Source organism: Podarcis liolepis (genome assembly GCF_965112155.1).
Source record: "Podarcis liolepis genome assembly, chromosome: 8".
NCBI classification, from domain to species: Eukaryota; Metazoa; Chordata; class Lepidosauria; order Squamata; family Lacertidae; genus Podarcis; species Podarcis liolepis.
In genome coordinates this window covers 2,017,617-2,040,040 of record NC_139560.1, presented here as the reverse complement: position 1 = coordinate 2,040,040, position 22,424 = coordinate 2,017,617, and the positions used below count along the sequence as shown (strand labels likewise).

The 22,424-nt window shown below is 46.8% G+C and overlaps 1 protein-coding gene across 2 annotated transcripts in view; it reads left to right on the top strand.

Annotated features, from left to right (window-relative positions):
• The window catches only part of RECQL4 (RecQ like helicase 4), a 46,311-nt gene that overhangs the window by 9,634 nt on the left and 14,253 nt on the right, over positions 1–22,424 (top strand). For both annotated transcript variants that reach the window (XM_083516506.1, XM_083516505.1), the window contains exons 6-18: positions 109–1,232; positions 1,821–1,920; positions 4,473–4,602; positions 6,647–6,778; positions 7,065–7,214; positions 8,175–8,267; positions 9,321–9,457; positions 10,224–10,307; positions 11,143–11,331; positions 11,434–11,616; positions 12,582–12,786; positions 20,157–20,434; positions 21,392–21,529. In XM_083516506.1, the coding sequence (XP_083372632.1) occupies positions 109–1,232; positions 1,821–1,920; positions 4,473–4,602; positions 6,647–6,778; positions 7,065–7,214; positions 8,175–8,267; positions 9,321–9,457; positions 10,224–10,307; positions 11,143–11,331; positions 11,434–11,616; positions 12,582–12,786; positions 20,157–20,434; positions 21,392–21,529 (2,943 nt within the window). The remainder of the gene's footprint in view (positions 1–108; positions 1,233–1,820; positions 1,921–4,472; positions 4,603–6,646; positions 6,779–7,064; positions 7,215–8,174; positions 8,268–9,320; positions 9,458–10,223; positions 10,308–11,142; positions 11,332–11,433; positions 11,617–12,581; positions 12,787–20,156; positions 20,435–21,391; positions 21,530–22,424) is intronic.

Sequence of the window (22,424 nt, the reverse complement as noted above, 5' to 3'; positions counted from 1 at the left end):
GTTAGCTTCAAAGGTTTTCTGTTCCAGTATAAAATAAGAGGAGAAAGTTTCGGGGCTATAGGTAGGCTCACTTGCTGGAAACTAACTGAATTTTACTTTTGATCTCAGGAACGCCCCGTAACTTTAAGGAAATCCCTCACCCCCAGGAGGAAGTCAGTCGCAGCAGCGCAGAAGGACATGGACCAAACCACCGCAAAGGCTGTGTCTCCCAAACCACCTGAGGCTCCTTTGCTAGAAAATAGCCCAGATCAGCTGCTTTGCCCCGATCCCATGGAACTTGAAACCCTCCTGCCACCTTCATTCCCAGGGCTGATTCCTAACAAGCTCCTTTGCTCTGACCCAAAGGCAAGGCCGCCGCCTTCGCTGGATAAGTTTCGGCAGCTGAAGCAGACACTGACCAAGCGGCTGAGTTGCCTGGATCCTGGTTGGCTGGACAGGTGCCAAGGGGCAGAATGGCAGGCAAGAGAGGGGCTGCCTGGAGACGGCTCTCCTAACCCAGGCGGCGGGGCAGATCCAGGGCAGAGCTCACCAGGACACAATTCTCAGAGGAAAGGGGGTGTTCCTCCCCACCTTGGAGAGCAGGAACAGGAGAGGTGTTGCAATTCTCCCAGGGAAAACAGTCAAGGAGATGCGGTGGAGAGCCAGCCCCTGGTCCAAAGTGTTGGAGATGACTGCAAGTCCAGTGGGCAGGCTAACCACCCTGCGGGTGAGACCCCATGCAAAACAGGTGCAAACGTAGCACTCACTGAGGGCAAAGCTGAATCTTCTTCCTTCAAGCATAGCCGCAAACTGGAGATTTGCACCCAGGAGGCCACTCAGGAAACCGAGATGCAGCTTTGGGAAGGAACTTCGCCGCAGTTGAGTGGTGCTTTCTGCAAAGTGGAGGACAGGCAGCAGAGGAGTCCTTCTAAGAGAGGGAAAGCTTCTTGCAAGAAGAGGAAACGGGATGCTGAAGACCACGGAGATGAGGGCAAGGACAGGTCCCACAGTGGCACCTCTGGCGTAAAGCGCAAGAGAACTAAAGAGGTAGCGGAGGGCAGCCGCTTCAAAAAACTGTGTGGTGCTAGTCAACAGCCAGGGCTCAGTGAATATGACTTTGATGATCAGGACATTGTTGAGGCACAAGACAAAAGTGGAGCAGGCACCCCAGTTTGCTTTGAAAACCTCCTTGGGGAAGTCGATGGGGAGGAGTGTCCCAGACAGAGTGAGAGATCCAACAGTCTGGCCTGCAGGTATGTCCAGGGAGCTTTCTGGAGCTGGCGATTGTTGCTCCTCTTGCATGGCCAAGGAATAGCCTGGAGAGTTGCTGTTTAAGAGAAAAAGTGGCATCCTCAAAGTACAACGTAATCTAATATTTTCTCCTCTGTTTCGGTATGTGCTCATAAATTTGTACTGGAAAGTGAATGGTTTGTGCAGTCCATCTCTCCTGATATCCCTACCCTGATTTTGCATTCTACAAATTGCTGTCACATAAAATAGTCATTTTATGCAGTACCTTCCTACAGTGTTTCTCCATGCTGACACCTTGCATGGTTTTGTTTTACTAACACTACAGTGTCACCCTTCCTTTTCCACGTTGAGGATGTTTTACCCTCAAAGACTTGTGTTCAACTAGCGAGAAAGAGAAGAGAGATCTCAGGACCTTTTTGAGAAATACAGTCCCTTAGGGTCTTTAGGGGCTGGTGGGAATCAGGACTGCTTTGGTGCTGAAGTCTTTGTGCCTTTTTGCCAGTGACTGTTAAGGCCTGAGCAAGAGTACAACTAAACATGAGGCACCCTATTTTGAACTGTTACAATAAAGGGATCTTATCTCTTTCTAGACCACTACCAAAGAAGGATGGCAACTTTGTGCGAATCAATCTCAAGAATAAATCTCACGTGAAAGGGTACGCTTTGAGAGGGAGACAGCTTCGCAAGCAGGTAAATTGCCTCTTGACTCAGTGGTATTTACAGCCTGTAAAATAGAATTGGAATGAATCATATCTGAGTGGAACTTCCAACTGTTGAAGCAGCCTGTTTGCTCTGGAGGGAATTGAATTCAATTTTGCATTTAGTTTCTTTTTAAAAAAAATAATTTTTATTAAATTTTCCATTTTAACAATCCAATCAAATCACATTAAGTATTCCAAATTATACAAATACATATCATATAGTCCAAATATTCTGCCAAATTATAAATTTTTGTTGGAGCTTCACATACTTCAAGTTCAGTGGGGTTCTAATCATCTTATGTTTCTACTGCCTTGATTTTCCAATAGTTCTTTCTTTAAATCTTCTTGTTGTTATCCTTCCAATTTTGCATTTAGTTTCACATGAAGAAGAATATTTATGTTTAAAACATTTTGGGAAATGACAGCTACTCTCAACGCTTTTGCCATTTCTTCATTTGTTTGTGTGGGGTGGGTAGGTCTCTGCCTTGTTGCACTGTGGGTGGGGGGCCACAGTTGTTACAGAATGGTAGAGTTGGAAGGTACCCCAAGGGTCATCTAGTCCAACCCCCTTCAGTGCAGGAATCTCAGCTAAAGCATCTGTCAGATGGCAAAGGTGGTTGCTCACGAGTAACCAGGCAGGACTCCGACCTGTCTTTTACAGGTTTTATTTAGGTGTAAAAACTATTTACAGTGCGGAACTTCAAAGTTCATGTCTCCCTCAATCGCTAGCAGAATCCGAGAGTGCTTGTTTCCTGGCTCTCCCCCAACATAAAAGCCTCGTTACTCCCAGCCTTTTCCTTCCCTCTTTGCGCTTTGGACCTCTGCGCAGGGTGGGCGGCGGAAGGGGTGTGCTTCCCTCCTGGCCGGCTAGGCCAGGAGTGGTCCTGAGGCTCCCACCAACATCCTCTGGTCCTTTCACCTCTTCCCCACTGGAGGTGGGGCTTTCCTCATCACCAGAGAAGGAACTGCTTCGCAAGGTTTTCGGAGGCTCCCTGTAACACAACCGCCCCTCTGTTTCCCGCCCCTGTTCTGATGGCAGTTCCCTGACAGCATCCATGACAGATGGCCATTCTGCCCCTGCTTAAAAACCTCCAAGGAAGGAAAGCCCAACACCTCTCATGGGCTTGTGTATCAGTGTGTGGTTAGACAGTGAGTGGATGTCTAAATTTATAGATCTGAGTACATAAAGGCACACCTCTGGGAGGTAAGAGGTCACTAAAGCTGTGTGTGCTCTTGCAGTCTCTCACTCCTCCTGGTGGGCTGAGCTCTTCTGCCCCCTTCTCATTTCACTCCTCCTAGACCTGGGTGATGGGTGGGTGTGGCTCCAGCTGCTGAAAGGTGGCTGTTGACCCCTTCCCTTCAGGGCAGATGGAGCTATTCCCAGTCTTCAGTGGCACCAGGGCTTGTGTGTCAGGGCAGGGCTTTGTGTGTCAGCCTAGGACCCTGGTACCTACTGGACCGCCTCTCCCAGTATGCCCCGTGGAGGATCTTAAGGTCCCTAAATAGCAACACCCTAGAGGTCCCGGGCCCTAAGGAAGTCAGATTAGCCTCAACAAGAGCCAGGGCCTTTTCAACACTGGCCCCAGCCTGGTGGAACGCTCTGTCTCATGAGACCAAGGCCCTGCAGGATCTGATTTCTTTCCGCAGGGCCTTTGGCTTGGAGTCAATTTGATTCCCTCCCCCTCTTTCTCTTTTCCTTTCTTCTCCTGTGATGAGGCTGCATTTTAATGTTTTTACGTTGTATTTTAATCTTGTTTTTAAGTTGTATTCATTCAACTTGTTTTTATTATTTGTTGTTAGCCGCCATGAGCCCGGCCTTGGCTGGGGAGGGCGGGGTATAAATAATAATAATAATAATAATAACAATAATAATGACAATAATAATAATAATTATTATTACTATTATTATTATTATTATTTGCTAAGCCCAGAGAGCCCGCCAGAGAGGGGATGAGCTCATGACTCCCACCACAGGGATAACTGGGGTGAGAGAACACTTTGGGGCACCCTCCTGCCAAATATTTGCTGACAGATTCCCCCACAAGTCACTGGAGCCATCAGCTGGGTCCTTGGCCAGCCCATGACTCACACAGCCTGATCACAACCTCCTTTAGTGACGCAGGAGAGGCATCCATTGACTTTGTTGTAGTTTAGTTGTGTCCAACTCTTCGTGACCCCATGGACCAGAGCACGCCAGGCACTCGTGTCTTCCACTACCTCCCGCAGTTTGGTCAAACTCAGGCTGGTAGCTTCGAGAACACTGTCCCACCATCTCATCCTCTGTCGTCCCCTTCTCCTTGTGCCCTCCATCTTTCCCAACATCAGGGTCTTTTCCAGGGAGTCTTCTCATGAGGTGGCCAAAGTCTTGGAGCCTCAGCTTCAGGATCTGTCCTTCCAGTGAGCACTCAGGGCTGATTTCCTTCAGAATGGATCGGTTTGATCTTCTTGCAGTCCATGGGACTCTCAAGAGTCTCCTCCAGCACCAGAATTCAAAAGCATCAATCCATTGACTTAGCCTTCGTCTTTTTGGTGTCTTGACAGGTATGGAAGCAGAAGTGGCAGAAAAAGGGGGAACAGTTTGGAGGAGGTGGCAGGCGCTTGGACCGAGGCTCTGACACTTGCTTCCGGTGTGGAGGACTTGGTCACTGGGCTTCCCAGTGCAAGGGGAGAGGTAAGGCCCCCTGGCTGCCATGGCCAGATAGACCAGGTATTGGCATGCTTTGCATTAAGAGAGCAGAAGACCTGTCGAGTTTGTTATGGATGGCTACAAAGACTGTCACAAAAATGCAGAAGGAGTCTACAATGTCTACAAGCCCTCACTGCCCTTTTATTAGGAAAGCTACCAGCAGAGTCTTGATCTGGCTGTCAAGCACAAAGACAAGTAAAAAGTCCTCATAAACCAGTTGACTACTTTGTTGGGTTGACTCCATAAGATGTTTTTTATTATTACTCCTCAGGTGATTTTAAGTATGTTTTATCAGCTCTGTCCATTCCTTCGGTTTGGTTTTGATTTTTAAATTGACTGGAAACCCACCCCGAGACTGTGAGATGAAGGCTGGGATAGATAAAACCAATCAATCAAGAATTGCCTTATTTGGAAAATGCTTTTTCACTGACCTTTTCATAAGGCCATGAAGGCTCCCTGAATTGTCCTGTGACATTGGAATGCTTTCTGAGGAAGACACTATTTCTGGCCATAGGATTAGCACATCTAGCAGACAATGACTGAGTTTGTACATTAATATTAAACTCAAGGTTTAGTTTTGCATGTGTGAGCCTCAGGTTCTTTCCCATCCTCCACCTCAGCTGCAAGATGGAGCTTGGGAATTTTTGCTTCAGTTGCCAGCTAACCTTGGCTGCTAGTGATGTGTGGTTGGTGGTCTCTCATTAGTGGCCTGTGGTTGTTTAGTTAACTCAGCCAACTTCAAACTGTGGGTATTATTCTTAGCTATGGTTCTAGTGAAACAGGCCAACACTTGCCACAGTTCCTGGTTGGGGCATAATAAGTCAGGCATCCCCAAACTCGGCCCTCCAGATGTTTTGGGACTACAACTCCCATCATCCCTAGCTAACAGGACCAGTGGTCAGGGGTGATGAGAATTGTAGTCCCAAAACATCTGGAGGGCCAAGTTTGGCCATGCCTGTAATAAGTCATTGAGGTTAGTTGAATGAGGAAGCTGAACGTCTAGTCGTCTTCCTGCAACTGCACCAAAGCCCAGGGAAACCTGGGCCATAGGCAAGTCCCTGGCCATCTTTGCAGAAGGAGGCTGCCTTAGACCAGTAAACTCAGCATTGCCCATAAGTTGACTGGCAGCATCTCTTTAGGGTTTAAGATGGAAGTCTTTCCCTGAGCTACTTGAAGATGCCAGGAATTGAACCCTTTGCATGTAAAGCAAGGTGGGCTGGACTTTTTTTGGCCCAGGGGCCTCTTTCACCCTTTGTCAATATTTCAGGGGCCATATGCTGAAATGGCCACTCCATGTTCTTGCATGAAAACACAGGAACACAACCCTCTCCCCACGACTGAACTGTACAAATGGGGTGAGGGGGGCTGGCATTGTCTGTCTCCCCTCGTCAAATAATCAAACAAAATAATCAATAGGGAAAAGGTGATTTGCATCTACCCCAGTGTGCTGGGCTGTGCCTACCCCACTGCTACCAGAATTTGTGGTCTTGGTGGCGCTGTGGGTTAAACCTTGCCAATCAGAAGGTCGGGAGTTCGAATCCCCGCGATGGGGTGAGCTCCCTTTGCTCGGTCCCTGCTCCTGCCAACCTAGCAGTTCGAAAGCATGTCAAAGTGCAAGTAGATAAATAGGTACCACTCCGGCGGGAAGGTAAACGGCGTTTCCGTGCGCTGCTCTGGTTTCGCCAGAAGCGGCTTAGTCATGCTGGCCACATGACCTGGAAGCTGTACGCCGACTCCCTCGGCCAGTAAAGCGAGATGAGCGCCGCAACCCCAGAGTCGGCCACGACTGGACCTAATGGTCAGGGGTCCCTTTACCTTTTATGGTCAAAGCAATTGCTGTTTGGGGGGCACAGCAGGCCCCTGAACTAGGGTTTACCACCCCTGATGTAAAGCACACGCTCTGCTCCTGATGTAAAGCACACGCTCTACTCCTGATGTAAAGCACACGCTCTGCTCCTTTTCCCAAAGGGGAAGGCATTTTCCTTCCATTGTTTTGATTGCTCCAAAGCAGCATCTCTTCTTCCTTTAGCTGCTACTGAGCAGCTCTCTGCTGCGGACCCCCAACAGAAGGGAGATGGCTCTGCTGCCGAAGAGGAGGTGCCACTGCTGACTTTGGAGGAAGTGGCTCAGATGACCAACACAGCCTACAGCAAGATCTCAGGTAAGAGGCAAAGGCTGCATCTGTAGCCCCCTCCAGTCTGATGCTATGTGGTCTCAGATCAGGAAGAACTTGCCACAGGTCAGTTCCCGCTGCGCTATCAGGGCATTTTTCTGTAAGCAGGTACAAGTGCCATGGTGTCAAGATAAGGAATTATTTGGGGCTTTCCTTGCAGCTGGTATAGAGGCTGCAGCTGGTGCAAAGACACTACGGTCCAGCTGGTATACTAATTATTAATAAATATAATAATATTCATAACTTGTTGTTCCTCCCCCTCCTTCTTCGCCAGCAAAAAGTGAGAGCAGCCAAGGAGGCCTGAAGCAGCTTGCTCAGGAGGAAGAGGTTCACCTGTGTGTGCAGAGGCCCGTGTTCGAACTTCTCCCACCACCTCCGCCAACAGAACCTCTCTACAAACTGGGGCAGGACGGGAAAGTGAGAGGTAAGTTTCCAAAAGAGTGTCTCTGCTGCCCCCTGAAGCCTGGTTGTCACCAGCTTCCATGCAGTGGTGAGGCAGAACTTGGTGCAGAATTTCACTTTCACTTTTCATTTGTATACTGCCTTTCTACATTACTATACTCAAGGCAGTTGACAAGCTGAAGAAACAGCAACGTCTGCAGCAGAATCCACACACCTTATAACAAAATGAAATATATAATAAAAAATAACAGCAGGTCACAATGCACCAAAAGCCACAGTGCATACAAGACCATGTAAAAGTACCAAATTGAGAAACAAAGACACACAACATATGAAATTCTTGTTTTTTAAATCCTTGAATTCATCTTGCCTTCCCACTTAACCCACCCAAGGATGAGCCGAAAAGACGAGGCCTACCTGCAGAAAACCTACAGAACTGATTTCCTCCCCATCTGTTTCTCCTACGGCCCACTTGCATTTCCAAAGGCAAGGCGTCTACATTTGGGGTTTTCAGAATCCCCAGCTACTTGCAGAGGCCATTCCCCCTCCCCTACCGCCCCAATCCCGGACTTCTCCAGCCGCCCGAATTTCAATCTTCCCCACCCCAAAGAACGAAAAAACCGTGGCAGGCGTACAGCTATTTGCCTCCCTTCTCCATCTAAGGAGGGCTTCTGGGGACCCGTGCTGGGATGGAGGCCCGCAGCGGCGGATACCAGCCAAGGCCCAAAGCAGCTGCCATCAGACTCACCTTACAGCCACAGCTCCCAGTTAAAAGGCCCTAGTTAACAATCGGTGTGAGGTTTTCCTAAAGGGCTTCTTGCCACTTTTGTGAACAGGTTTCACTCTCACTGATAAGGGGTTTTGCAGAATTTCTACCTAAGTCTCTTTCTCCTGATTCTTCTATGAGTGTGGAGTCATTCTGTGGAGGTGGGACAGGTCTTGCCCCTTTCTTGACTGGATCTCTGTTCCGTGTCTTATGCAGAGACCCCACCAGAAGTGTTGGAAGCACTGGCTGAGTTGGGTTATGCCACCTTCCGGCCAGGACAGGAAACAGCCATTATGCGGATACTCTCAGGTGAGAAGGGTTGTTTGCAAGAAACTTCCTCATCTTGCAGGAAATGCAGAGTGAAAAAAAAGGATGCAGTTTACTTGGATGTGCAGCCAAGCAATTGTTGCTGGTGACCAGATGTGGTCTTGCTGCATCCTTTTCTAACCCTGTGGCCTCCAGATGTTTTGAACTACAGTATGGCTGTGCCGACTAGGCTGATGGCAGTTATAGTCCAAGACACCAGGAGGGCACTAGGCAGGGGGAGACTGTTGCCAGATGCAACTTCCAAGGAATGACCAAGCAACACTGAAGGGCTGAATTTATATAGGAGCTGGTTGATATGGGGAGAGGTGTTGCAACAACAGTACCAGCTGCTTAAGGGTTTATATTTTAATGTTGGCACCTTGAATTGAGTCCAATAACATGGAGTCATCAAATTGTATGACTTCCCCTGCATGCGAAGATAGGCATGCGAAGATAGGCATGCGAAGATAGTGGATTGAGTGGACGAGATCGAGAGCGGGTCCAACAGTCAAGAAGGCAGTTCCTGCTCATGCTGTAGAGATAAGTGAGGGGCAGATAGGACTCGTCAGCCTAGGAAGGTAGCCCATTTAGGAGAAGGGAAACTGATTCTGAACATCCGCTGCCTTGTGGGATATCTTCAGGAGAAGAAAGGCTAAGGAGTAAACCCTATACAAATGCGGAGCAGAGTCCCTAAGGCGGTTGGATGGCGTCTTGTATGCCTCCTTCCAGAAACTCCTGCAGCCAAGCTGGTGCAAAACATCTTGCTCTGATTTCCTTTGGACCACATCAGCGAGTCTGAGAGGGGGGTCTTGTCGTCTGGGCAGCCCAGGAGCTCCAGACACGCAGCCCAGGCTTGTGCGCCGAGGAGGTTTGTCTTCACCCCCGTACGCACAGTCCCTTGTTAACTTGAACAGATGGATGCCAACAGCAATATAATTTTATACTTGGAAGGGACTCAAAGGATCATCTGGTCCAAGCCCCTGCAGTGCAGGAATCACTGCTATAGGCAGCCCGTGCAGATTGCCGCCGCTGCTCTTAATTCTGTCACTTCTCTAGGGCTCTCTACGCTGGTGGTCCTGTCCACAGGGATGGGGAAATCTCTCTGTTACCAGCTCCCTGCATACCTGTACAGCAAGAGGTCCAAATGCATCACCTTGGTGATCTCACCATTGGTGTCACTGATGGATGACCAAGTAAGTTTGCTGGTGCTTTTGGATTTGGAGGCTGGTGTCATTTCCTTGCTTGTGGTCCAGGGATTTGGGGGGGGGGGGAGCTCTCCAGGCTCTAGTAGAGCCAGTGTGGTGTAGTGGTTAAGAGCAGTAGACTCGTAATCTGGGGAACCGGGTTCGCGTCTCCGCTCCTCCACATGCAGCTGCTGGGTCACCTTGGGCCAGTCACACTTCTTTGAAGTCTCTCACAGGAGAGGCGCTGCGCAGAGAGGGAGAAGGCGCAGCGCCCTTCAGCGAAGCTGGAGAGGGAACAGAAGGAGACCCTTCTGTTCCTCCTCCAGCTTCCAGGACAGGCACGTCACCGCAAAGCCAAGGAGCCTGCATTCGCTCCATAGGACGCACACATTTCCCCTTCATTTTTGGAGGGGAAAAAGTGTGTCCTATAGAGCGAAAAATACAGTATTTGCAAGCAGGTTCCCTTGAAAAGGTTTCCAACTCCACTCTAACTCAATCCTGGTTCTTAAGCCAGAACTTAGATCCCCTCCCTGCAAATCATTTCCTTCCCCCAACAAGTTTGTTGGGTGACATGACCCTAGCATCAGGGAATGAGTTTAGGGTAAACCTCAACATATTTCACCCCCTCAGAGGAAGTTACAGAGGAGGGATAGTTTGCAAGGAGGTGGCTCTGGGAGCCTCAATGTGGCTTGAGGAGATCTCCATCTCTTTTGACTGTTCTATGTCCACCACTGGATCTTCCTTCAGTGACACACATTTTGTGCTTCCTTTGCAGGTCTCTGGCCTTCCCCAGTGCCTGAAAGCCGTCTGCATTCACTCAAACATGTCCAAGACCCAGAGAGAGGCTGCTATGGACAGGGTGAGGTGACTGATGTAGAGGCTACGTAATCCTTGATGTAACTGCAAAATTCTAGGGTGTCCCGGGCACCTTCCAGCCTCCGGTTTGCAACTTGAAAATAGTAATAAATTTGTAGCATGCTGTCAAATGCTCAAAGCACAACATGCCTTTAAACATTTTTTTATTAAATTTTATTTAACATAATTATTACAAAATACAAGTAAAATACATAATACACATATTTTTCAGATAAGCACACATATATAAAAAAAACAAAAAAGAGAAAGGAAGGGGGGGAGAAAATGAAAAATTGGAAGAAAATTTGGAAGAATTTCTTCCAAATTTATTCTACAAATATCTCAATAATAAAATTTCATTGATTGACTTCCATCGCTTACACTGCACTTCCTATATACATTTTAAGCAAATTTCTATCTGTTATTCTGTATTTTTTCCATACAATCTCATACAAATATTCTAATCAACCTGTAGTCTTTACAACATCCCTGTGGGGCAAGTCGGCATTGTAAGACTTTTTAAATTAGTTTAAAAGAAATGTTAAAATTGGAAATGATGGCTCACGACTTGCCAGCTTTCCATGAGAGCCAGTGTGGTGTAGTGGTTAAGAGCAGTAGTCTCGTAATCTGGGGAACCGGGTTCGCATCTCCACTCCTCCACATGCAGCTGTTGGGTGACCTTGGGCCAGTCACACTTCTCTGAAGTCTCTCAGCCCCACTCACCTCACAGAGTGTTTGTTGTGGGGGAGGAAGGGAAAGGAGAATTTTAGCCACTTTGAGACTCCTTAAAGGGAGTGAAAGGCGGGATATCAAATCCAAACTCTTCTTCATGCTTGCAGGTCAAGGCTGGGAAGGTTCATGTGCTCCTGCTGTCCCCCGAGGCCTTGGTTGGGGGAGGCGCCTCGGCCTCCAGTTGCCTCCCACCAGCAGATCAGCTGCCCCCAGTAGCTTTTGCCTGCATTGATGAAGCACACTGCGTCTCAGAATGGTCCCACAATTTCCGCCCTTGTTACCTTCGCCTCTGTAAGGTATGGAATCTATGCGCACAGAAGCAAGATGCAACACAGGTGTTTCATGAGGAATACCTACAAGCAGCAGAGCCTGGCTAGGTAACACCTTCTCTCCGGCAGGTTCTTCGGGACCGCTTGGGCGTGCGCTGCTTCTTGGGCCTCACAGCCACCGCCACCCTCTCCACTGCGCGGGATGTGGCTCATCACTTGGGCATCCCAGAAGCCAAGGGGATCGCTGTGCGTTCTGCTGCTGTCCCTCCAAACTTGCATCTCTCTGTCTCTGCAGACAGAGACAAGGACCAGGTGAGTCTGGGGCCCGACTTGCTGCCTATCACTACTGTGTGGGAGAGGCTCCATCTTCAGAAGTCTTTCTGGTTGCTGATTTCCAGCCGTATGTTGCGGAGTCTGGGGACTGTTGTAAACAAAATCTGCCCTTTTTCCCTTATGGGGTATCCAAGAGCCCATATAGAGTCCTTACGTAGGTTCCCTGTCGGTAGGAGAAAATAACAGAGGCCAACCAGAGAATATTGAGAACCAAAGCAGTTAGTAAGCCTGATCTTTATTGATCTGTTGCAACAGGGTGCTCCCCTCACACGCAGGAAAGGAGGAGGTACCCAGAACAATGGCGCGCAAGGCCTTATATAGACTTTTGAAATTGCCACCCTGTAGATCAAGACCACTCCCAGAAAGAAACACCATACATACATCACAGAAGGGGTATAGCTCAAGACCACCACCCCAGATACATCATACCTACATCACAGAAAAGGCGGTCTACTGCAGAAATTTGAATGTCGTTTATCTCCTGTCTGGCAGGTTACTTGATTGGATACCCTGCTTACTTGATTGGATTGCCTGGGGAGCCTGGCCAGTCTTTTGTAATGATAAATACTTAGTTCCTGGGCCAGGTCACAGGCCCACACCCTATTCATATCTTAAATGTGCCCTTAAGACAGGATAGGTGAAGGGAAAAGACAATGGGGAGGTTTCCCACTTTGACCTTGCAGAGAAATCATTTGCTCAGTTTGGGAATCAAAATGGTTTCAGGTCGGTCTTCCTGTGCTGATCTATGTACGTGCTTGGTTGGTACACTTATGAACATTTAACATATACCTAAGATCTCAAAATTCCTATCACATCCCTCGTCTCTCCGGTGATGGTCTTTTGGCATTCCCTTCTTCCACACTGAACAACGCACGTCGCTTTCCCTTGAGCATCTAGGGAGGCAGTCCTGTACCTCAAAGTTGCCAACTTTGTTCTGATTCCAGGCCCTGGTGAACTTGCTGCAAGGGGAGAGGTTTGGGAGCCTAGACTCGGTCATAGTTTACTGCACACGCCGCGAGGAGACGGCCCGGATCGCAGCCCTTATCCGCACGTGCCTCCAGGGTGTGAAGCTCAGAGAACCCCCCAGTGCTGAGGAGCAGGAGGAGGACAGCAGCAGCAGCCTCGCTAGCAAGAGGAAGAAAGCAAAAGGTGGTGGTCACTGGCTTGGCTGGTTGTTGGGAGAGGCAGGCTGGGAAATGGTGGGGTCAGAAAACAGGAGAGCTAGTGGTTTTTTCTTCCAGTTCTCTTTTTTTTTTTTTTTTTATAAAATTTTTATTGGTTTTACAAAATTTTTAAGAAAAACAGACAAACACTAAAAATGACAAACATACACGTATAGTTTCAAACATATTTTCATAAACCTCTTTTCTTGGACTTCCCCATACCCCCCCTCTCTGCATCCCAATGTCCAAAATTCAACTAGCAACTTCCAGTTGTTACTTTCCAATCTTTATCATCTTAGTCCTCTTTTATAGTCTAACCTTGTATCCCTGTACCCTTTTGCTTCTGAAAACCACAACATTTTAGCATTCATTAAGTTTATAGTAGTCCTTAAGATAACTTTTAAATTTTTTCCACTCTTCTTCCACCGTCTCTTTTCGTTGGTCACGGATTCTGCCTGTCATCTCGGCCAGTGTCATATAGTCCATCACTTTCATCTGCCATTCTTCCACAGTGGGTAAGTCTTGTGTCTTCCAATACTTTGCGATGAGTATTCTTGCTGCTGTTGTGGCATACATGAAAAAGGCTCTATCTTTCTTTGTCACCAGTTGGCCGACAATGCCCAAGAGAAAGGCCTCTGGTTTTTTAGGAAAGGTACATTTAAGTACCTTTTTCATTTCATTATAGATCGTTTCCCAGAAGGCCTTAATCTTCGGGCATGTCCACCAAAGGTGATAAAAGGTACCTTCAGTCTCTTTACACTTCCAACATTTGTTATCGGGCAAGTGATAGATTTTTGCTAGCTTGACTGGGGTCATGTACCACCTGTATACCATTTTCATAATGTTTTCCTTTAAGGCATTACATGCCGTAAATTTTATACCGGTGTTCCATAACCATTCCCAGTCAGCTGACATAATGTTATGTCCAACATCCTGAGCCCACTTAATCATAGCCGATTTAACTGTTTCATCCTGTGTGTTCCATTTCAACAACAAGTTGTACATTCTAGATAGATTCTTAGTATTGGGTTCTAACAGTTCGGTTTCTAATTTTGATTTTTCCACCTGGAAACCGACTTTCCTGTCCTGTTTAAAAAATTCCATTATTTGGCGATATTGGAACCAATTTTCTACTTTATACTTCAATTTCTCCTGACTTTGTAGTTTGAACTTATCTCCATCCTGTTCTAAAATTTCCCAATACTTCGGCCATCCGACCTCCATATTGAGTTTCTTCACTGCTTTAGCCTCCACTGGTGACACCCATCTAGGGGTTTTGTTTTCCAATAGATCTTTATATCTTATCCAAACATTAAACAATGCTTTTCTGACAATGTGATTTTTAAAGGCACTGTTAGCTTTATCATACCAAAGATATGCATGCCAACCAAAAGCGTTATTGAAACCTTCCAGATCCAAGATGTCCGTGTTCTCGAGGAGCATCCATTCTTTGAGCCAGCAAAAAGCTGCTGCCTCATAGTACAGTTTCAGGTCCGGCAGGGCAAACCCCCCTCTTTCTTTAGCATCTGTCAATATTTTAAATTTAATTCGGGGCTTTTTGCCCTGCCAGACAAATTTCGAAATGTCTTTGTGCCACCTCTTAAAACATTCCATCTTATCAATAATCTGCAAGGTCTGAAACAAAAATAACATTCTAGGCAATACATTCATTTTGATTACTGCAATTCGGCCTAACATTGACAATTTCAAATTTGACCATATTTCTAAATCTTTTTTGATTTCTAACCAACATTTTTCATAATTGTCCTTGTACAAATTCTGATTCTTAGATGTTAAGTAAACCCCTAGGTATTTAACCTTCTTGACCACAGTCAAACCTGTTTCCTCTTGAAATTTCTCGTTTTCCATATCTGTTAGGTTTTTCCCTAAAACTTTGGTTTTTTGCTTGTTCAACTTAAATCCAGCTACCTGGCCAAACTGTTGTATTATTTCTAATACCTTTTTCGTACTAGTGTTTGGCTCTTGCAAAGTCAATACTAGGTCATCTGCGAACGCTCTTAACTTATAATGTTTAGCTCCGACCTGCACACCTTTAACCTGCTGGTCATTTCTTATCATGTTCAGCAACACCTCCAGAACTGAAATAAAAAGTAATGGGGAAATCGGGCACCCCTGTCGTGTTCCTTTCTCTATCTTAAGTTCCTCAGTCACAACATTGTTTACAATCAGTTTAGCTTTTTGTTCAGAATATATTGCAGCCATACCATTCTCAAAACCCCGGCCTACCCCCATCCCATGAAGATTCTTCTTCATAAAACTCCAAGAAATATTGTCAAAGGCTTTCTCCGCATCCACAAAGATCAATACTGCCTTAGTGTTTATATTCACCTCTAGCTTTTCCAGAATGTCTATTACATTCCTTACATTGTCTGCCAGGTGTCTTTTAGGGAGAAAGCCTGCTTGGTCCTTATGAATCTTCTCCATCAAAACTCTTTTAAATCTTTTTGCCAAAATGTCTGCAAAAATTTTGTAATCCACATTAAGGAGTGATATTGGGCGGTAGTTCTTGAGTTGGGTCTTTTCAGTCTCTGACTTTGGTATGAGTGAAATATATGCCTCTTTCCACGATTCAGGCGCCCTTTTTCCCTCAAGGATCTCATTACAAACTTCTCTTAGTGGTTGAGTCAACCATTCCTTCAGCGATTTGTAGTATCTGGAAGTCAGTCCATCTGGTCCCGGAGATTTGCCCAGTTGCATATTCTGAATGGCAGCCTCTATCTCTTGTTCTGAGATTCTCTGGTTCAAATCCATCTTACTTTGATGAGAGATGTTTTGTAATCCATATTTTCCAAGGAATTTGTCTATATCTTCTTCATTTTGCGGGCCTTGAGTGTAGAGTTTTTTGAAATAACTTAAAAAGCAATTTCTGATTTCATTGGGCTTAGATATATTCTTTCCATCCACCTCAAGGCTTGTAACTGTATTTAGTTTCTGCCTTTTCTTCAGTTGCCATGCCAAAAGTTTACCACATTTATTTGCTGATTCAAAGGTCTTTTGCTTCATTTGCTTTATCTTCCATTCAATCTCTTGGTTCATCAATTCCATGTATTGTGTTTGATATAGCTTGATCTCTCTTAAAATGTCTTGAGACTTTGGTTTTGTTCTTAATTTCCTCTCTCCTTCCTTTATCATTTCCAAAATCTTCTCTTTTTTCTCATTTTGTTTTTTCCTCTTTATTGAATTTTGTTGAATCAAAAATCCTCTCATAACCGCTTTGCTTGCATCCCAGATCACTCTTTTCTCCACGTCGGTCCTCAAATTTATTTCAAAATAGTCTTTTAGAGTCTTTTGGGCCTTCGTGAGAATCTCCTTATCACGAAAGAGGGTGTCATTCATTCTCCATCTAAATTGACCAGTTATTGTGAGCTTCATCTCCATCTTCACGGCGTTATGGTCGGAGCAAGTTTTTGGGCAGATTTCCACTTTCTTAATCTTTGGAGCCATTCCACTAGTAACCCAGATTTGATCGATTCTGGTCCAGGTCATCATTGCTTGGGAGAAAAAGGTTCCCTCTCTTTCCAGAGGGTTCCTTGTTCTCCAAATGTCTATCAAGTCCATGTTTTCAGTCATTTCGAAAAAAGTCTTAGGGAGTCTCCCTTCTTTGGTGACTGTTAGTCTTTGTGCCTTGTCCATATTGGTGGAGACCACGCCATTCATGTCTCCCATGATTATCATATTGTAATCCAAATAATCCATCAACGTTTCATGAAGTCTCTTAAAGAAGTCGGATTTGCCTTCATTTGGTGCATAAATTCCAACAACTAGAAATTTTTCTCCTTGTACTTGTATCTCCACAGCCAGATATCTCCCTTGTTCATCTTTGAATATCATTTTTGGAGCCCATTTCTCTTTCACATATATTACCACTCCTCTCTTCTTAACTTTGTCTGATGAGATAAATTCTTGTCCTAGCCTTTTGTTTGTAAGTAATCTCCTGTGGGCTCTAGTTATATGAGTTTCTTGTAAGCATATCAAGTCCAGTTGTTCTCTATTTAATACATGAAATACTTGTCTTCTCTTCAAAGGCCCATTGAGCCCATTACAATTCCAACTAAGGAATTGCAGAGCCATCTTGCTATTTTTCTGAGGCTCCTCCAACAGCTCCCAGTTGTTGCTCTTCTTCTGATGGTGGTGATTTTTGTCCAAACGAGAGATTCAGGATGTCCAACGCTCTCCTCTGTTCTGCAAGTGCGTCCACAGTCCCCTTCTGTAGATCCTCCTGGTATCTTGCCAAAAATTTGTCTTTATCTTGAATTGTCTTTATTTTCACCTTGTTTGCCTTGTAGTCAAATGACAGCCCTTGTGGGAATTCCCACCTGAAGCGGATAGAGTTTTTCTTTAGTAAAAGGGCTAAATCCTTATAAAAGTTTCTTAAGTCCAGAATGTATTTTGGGATGTCTTTGAAGATCTGTACAGCTGAGTTTCCAATTTGCAAGGCCTTTTCAAAGTGTAGTCCCAATATTTTGTCTCTTTCCTCCTTGGATCTGAGTGTGATCAAACAGTCTCTCGGGGTCTTTCTGTTTTGCTTTTTGCCCAATCTAAAGGCAGTCGTGATTTTGAGTTCGTCTTCCTGGAGGTCCCAACAGTCCACAAACTCCCTTGTCAAGTATTCCACAAGGTTGTCTCCTTCATTCTCCGGAATCAGTCTTATTTTTAAATTCCTCTCTTTCCTCTGTAACTCCCACAAGGCCAAAGTTGCATCATGCTCATAGACCTTCTTGGCGATCGGCTCTAACTTCTCCTGTGTCTCTCCCGCAGTAGCTTTGGCGTCTTCGGCAATTTGGCGCGTAGTGGCGTTTTCCTCCACCAATTTATTTATGGATTCTGTATTCTGGTTTAGTCTTGCTGAAATTTCTGTTAGTTTTAGTGTATTCTCTGAAGTCTGTTTTGTCAGAGACTCCAGAGTTTGATTTATCTTGAGCAAAGCATCTGTCACAGCTTCCATGGAGACGGCTGCTCCTTTGTCTTGTCCTGTTGTTCCTGTTGATCCAACTGTTGCGCCTGAGATTGAGCCTCTTTTCTTTACCTGTAGCTGCTGCAGCTGTTGTTGTTGTTGCTTGGTTTTGGCTCTTGTGACTATCTCCTCTTGTGCGCCACTCATGTCAAGGTCAGTTCCCACGGGATTTATTCTCCCTTGGAAAATTCCACTGTCTTAGGCCGTGCCGGGCCTCACTTTGTCCTCTAGAGGGAGCAAATCAAAATGGCCATAGAACAAAGTTTCCAAGTATAGAAACAAAGGAGACTGTCCAGAATGTAAAAAGGGAGGTTAACACAGTCAAAGTCAGTATTACTAAAAACTTGTTACTTTAGATTGCCACAGTTGCCCAATTTATGCTACTTCTTCTTGTATTGTACAGTAGCCAGGCACTGTGGAAACTTTGTATCAAGGTATCACTTCACAGGGAAAAGTCAGTTCGGTATGGTACAAAGGCAGACCGTTTCATTTTCAGATGGATGAGACAGCAGAGGTTTTTTTACTTCTAACAAATCATGCAGTTGTTGTTCAAATTCACCTCCCCTCTGCCCTGCTAGCTAGAGGGGAGATCAAAGGGTCTAAATGTCCGGTTAAGCTAATCAAGTAGCAGGTTTAAACGGATGCAGGTTTAAAGCTCCGTTGCTTTCACTTTCATGCAGTCGGGGGGAGGCAGACTTCCTTTGTTTAGATCTCCCCCGTTTTTAGCCCAATTTTTGAAATTTAAAAGGTCCCGGTTATATTTCAGCTCTTACTCACGGGGATTCAGTCCGAATTTTCTTTTCAGGAAGGAATCGGCGCTCTCCGCTTATGGCGACGCGGCTTCACTTCGCAGGCTGGGTAGCGACTCTCAGCACCGCGCTCACTCCCGATGTCGATCCGTAGCCTTTAAAAAGGCTCTTTCACGGTACCGGGGGGCGCAAAGGTGCCCACCGAGTCTCCTTGTTCTCAGGCTTCAGCGCCTGGGATTTTAGGGGTCCCCCGCTTGCCGTAGCGGGTAAGACCCGAACTTGCGAAGCAGTCCTTCTCCGGAGCTCGGAGCTAGGACCGCCATTAAGCGCTGGCACCGACCGGAAGTCTTTTTCTTCCAGTTCTCAGGCCAAATTGAAAATGCATTTATTTATAGCTGGCTCCACTCCAGAGGCCTGGAGTGTGTCATAATAATTTTTTTTAAAGCTGAAATACCCTGTAAAAATATAACTAAAATGACTGGGAACCACCTAAATTCCAGCTACACAGTGGGTAAAGGTAAAGGGACCCCTGACCATTAGGTCCAGTCGTAGCCGACTCTGGGGTTGCGGCGCTCATCTCACTTTATTGGCCAAGGGAGCCGGCGTACAGCTTCCGGATCATGTGGCCAGCAGGACTAAGCCGCTTCTGGCGAACCAGAGCAGCGCACGGAAACGCCGTTTACCTTCCCGCCGGAGTGGTACCTATTTATCTACTTGCACTTTTGACGTGCTTTCGAACTGCTAGGTTGACAGGAGCAGGGACCGAGCAACGGGAGCTCACCCCGTCACGGGGATTCGAACTGCTGACCTTCTGATCAGCAAGTCCTAGGCTCTGTGGTTTAGACCACAGCGCCACCCACGTCCCCACACAGTGGCTACCTTGCACTTAACCCCAAGCTTCAGAGTGTATAGTGTAACATGTCCCAAGGAGATACTCAGGCACACAGAGCGGGAAACTGAAATATCCATGCACCCCAGGAATCCTTGCAATGTGGCAAAGAACTCAGGGGCGCTCTCTCAGGTGACTCAGACTACCAGCCTTTAACAGCAGCACAGCCTGCAGAAATTAAACAGGGCAGCTTCATGTTCCGCCAGGCCTTTGGTCAGGGCTCAGCCTGACTCCCCTTTTCTTTGCGTATAAGAACTAATATGAAAAAGGCCTCCCAGCATTCTCACAGGCCCATATAAAATCAGCGTAAACAGTGGTGGGCCGATGAGCACTCACTGATCCCAACCCTAACCCTGCGGAAAGCCATTTAATTAGACTTTGATTTTGACCTGTTTTTAGGAGGTAATTTAATTATTCTTTGATTTTCTACGAATGTTATATATTTGATGTTAGCTGCCCTAAGCCCAGCTTCGGCCGGGGAGGGCGGGATAGAAATAAAAGTTGATTATTATGTTATTAAAAAAACAAATAAAATTTTGTGCTGCCATCGGGAGCTGCATCTGTTGGATTTCTCCAGAAAGAAGCTGCAGTTCCCAGTGCTGGAGAGCAGTTCTGGCTGGGGAGGGCAGGGTATAAATAAAAATATTATTATTATTATTATTTATTCTGCACCGAAAGCCTCAGAGCCCTGTCAAGTGAGCCTTGCTCCTGTTCTCTCTCTTTTTAATCCCATTTCCTCGTAGCCAAAAAGAGCATCCGCCGCCCCCTGAAGTGGATTGCCGAAGCCTACCACGCCGGCATGTCTGCTGCTGAGCGCCGCCGGGTGCAGAACAACTTCATGTCCGGCCAGCTGCGGGTGGTGGTGGCCACGGTGGCCTTTGGCATGGGGCTGGACAAGTCCGATGTGCGGGGCGTGGTGCACTACAACATGCCCAAGAACTTTGAGAGCTACGTGCAGGAGATCGGGAGAGCGGGCAGAGATGGCAAACCAGCCCAATGCCACCTCTTCCTGCACCCCGAGGTAAGGCCTGCTGGACTCTGCTCGGGTTGTGTGATGGGTTTGTTGAGCCCTTTGCAATAAATCCCTCTGCTCAATCAGAGATATACCGTACTTTTCGCTCCATAAGATGCACTTTTTTTCCTCCTAAAAAGTAAGGGGAAATATCTGTGCGTCTTCTGGAGCAAATGTGTGGTCCCTGGAGCCAAATTCACCATCAGATCACATAGCATGTCCATGGCTGCAGCCTGCACCCAAAAAATCACTCATCCACTGTTTCGTGGGGCCGCAGTGGTTACAAAGCACGGATACACATGGATCCCCAGGATTTTTGCATTGGGTCACCCGAAATTCACCGTTAAATCACATATCATGTCTGTGGCCACAGCATAAACCACAAAAATCATACCTCCACTGTTTCATTCAGAATATTTGTTTTCTTGTTTTCCTCCTCTAAGAACAAGGTGCGTCTTGTGGTCAGGTGCATCTTATGGAGCGAAAAATACTTTACAGATCTTATTGTACATTATTTACAAGGTACAGAGCATCGCTTCAAGCATCCGAATCATCCGTAGCAGATCCCGGGAGTGGGAACTTCTTGCTGTCCTCCAGCAAAGCAGCTTGGGCAATCCCAAACGCCTCCGTTGTTCCCGGCGTTTTAACCCCCTCCTGTCCTGAGCTGACGGAACAGGTCTTCCCACTCCCTCCGTGCCTGAGCTGGTAGAGAGGTGCCGATGCTCGTTAACATCAGGGAGCCTTGCCTCCGCCTGAGTGGCTTCCCCTTGCCCTCCACCTTCTTCCAGTGCTGCCTCTTCTACCAGCCCGTCTCTCTCCCCCTCTTTCAACTCTGGAGCCTTCCCTGCCAGCTCCGTAACAGGTTGATCCTTGTGGGAGTTCCTGCCGGGTGGCAGCAGCTCCTGCAGTCTGTCTCCTTTCCCCCTGCTCCCACAAAGTCACACGGCTAGCCTTCTCTCTCCTTAGGGTGAGGATTTGCACGAGCTGAGACGGCACATCTACGCTGACACGGTTGACTTCTTCACTGTGAAGAGGCTCGTACAGAAGGTTTTCCCTTCCTGCAAGTGCCGGGAGCTGCATGAGAAACAGCAGGAGCTCAGCAAGGTCAGGAGAGAGAGTGGAGCGGAGAACAGAGATCTCTTGGGGTGGCGTTGCTCTCCCTGATAGCCTGCAGGGACAAAAGTGGTGGCAGCCGCCGCCGCTTCTTCTTCATTTGCAGTATCTATTGCCCACTCTTTGAATGTTTTCAATCCCAGAGCAGGGCACAAAGCAATAAAAGTAAGTAGTGGAAAACAATATACAAAAACTACAAACTCATATAAAGAGGATCAATAAACAACTCAGTTCTGTCATAGGGTAAACAAGCAAAATTGCAACACCAGAAGTTAACATTTCCTCTTTAATGAAGTGCAGGCCTCAAGGCCAGGTAAAGGTAAAGGGACCCCGACCATTAGGTCCATTCGCAGACGACTCTGGGGTTGTGGCACTCATCTCGCTTTATTGGCCGAGGGAGCTGGCATACAGCTTCTGGGTCATGTGGCCAGCATGACTAAGCCACTTCTGGCGAACCCAGAGCAGTGCACGGAAACGCTGTTTACCTTCCTGCCGGAGCGGTACCTATTTATCTACTTGCTTTTTGATGTGCTTTCAAACTGCTAGGTGGGCAGGAGCAGGGACCGAGCAACGGGAGCTCACCCCGTTGCGGGGATTCGAACCGCTGACCTTCTGATCGGCAAGCCCTAGGTTCTGTGGTTTAATCCACAGCGCCACCTGCAAGGCCAGCTAGTGACGTGCAAATAGGTTTGCTGGCTTCCCTCATCTCTTTTTACCAGCTAGCACAGACTGCATTCAGGGTCCTCCAAGGTCTTGTGAATATACTAGCCGATTCTGGGACTGCGGCTGTGTAAAGAGCGCTTTAACGTCCCTGCATTGCTGACTCCTAGCCTTTTCCCCGAAGGCACCCTGAAAAACTGCTTCTCTGGGCCTGCAAAGCGCAGCC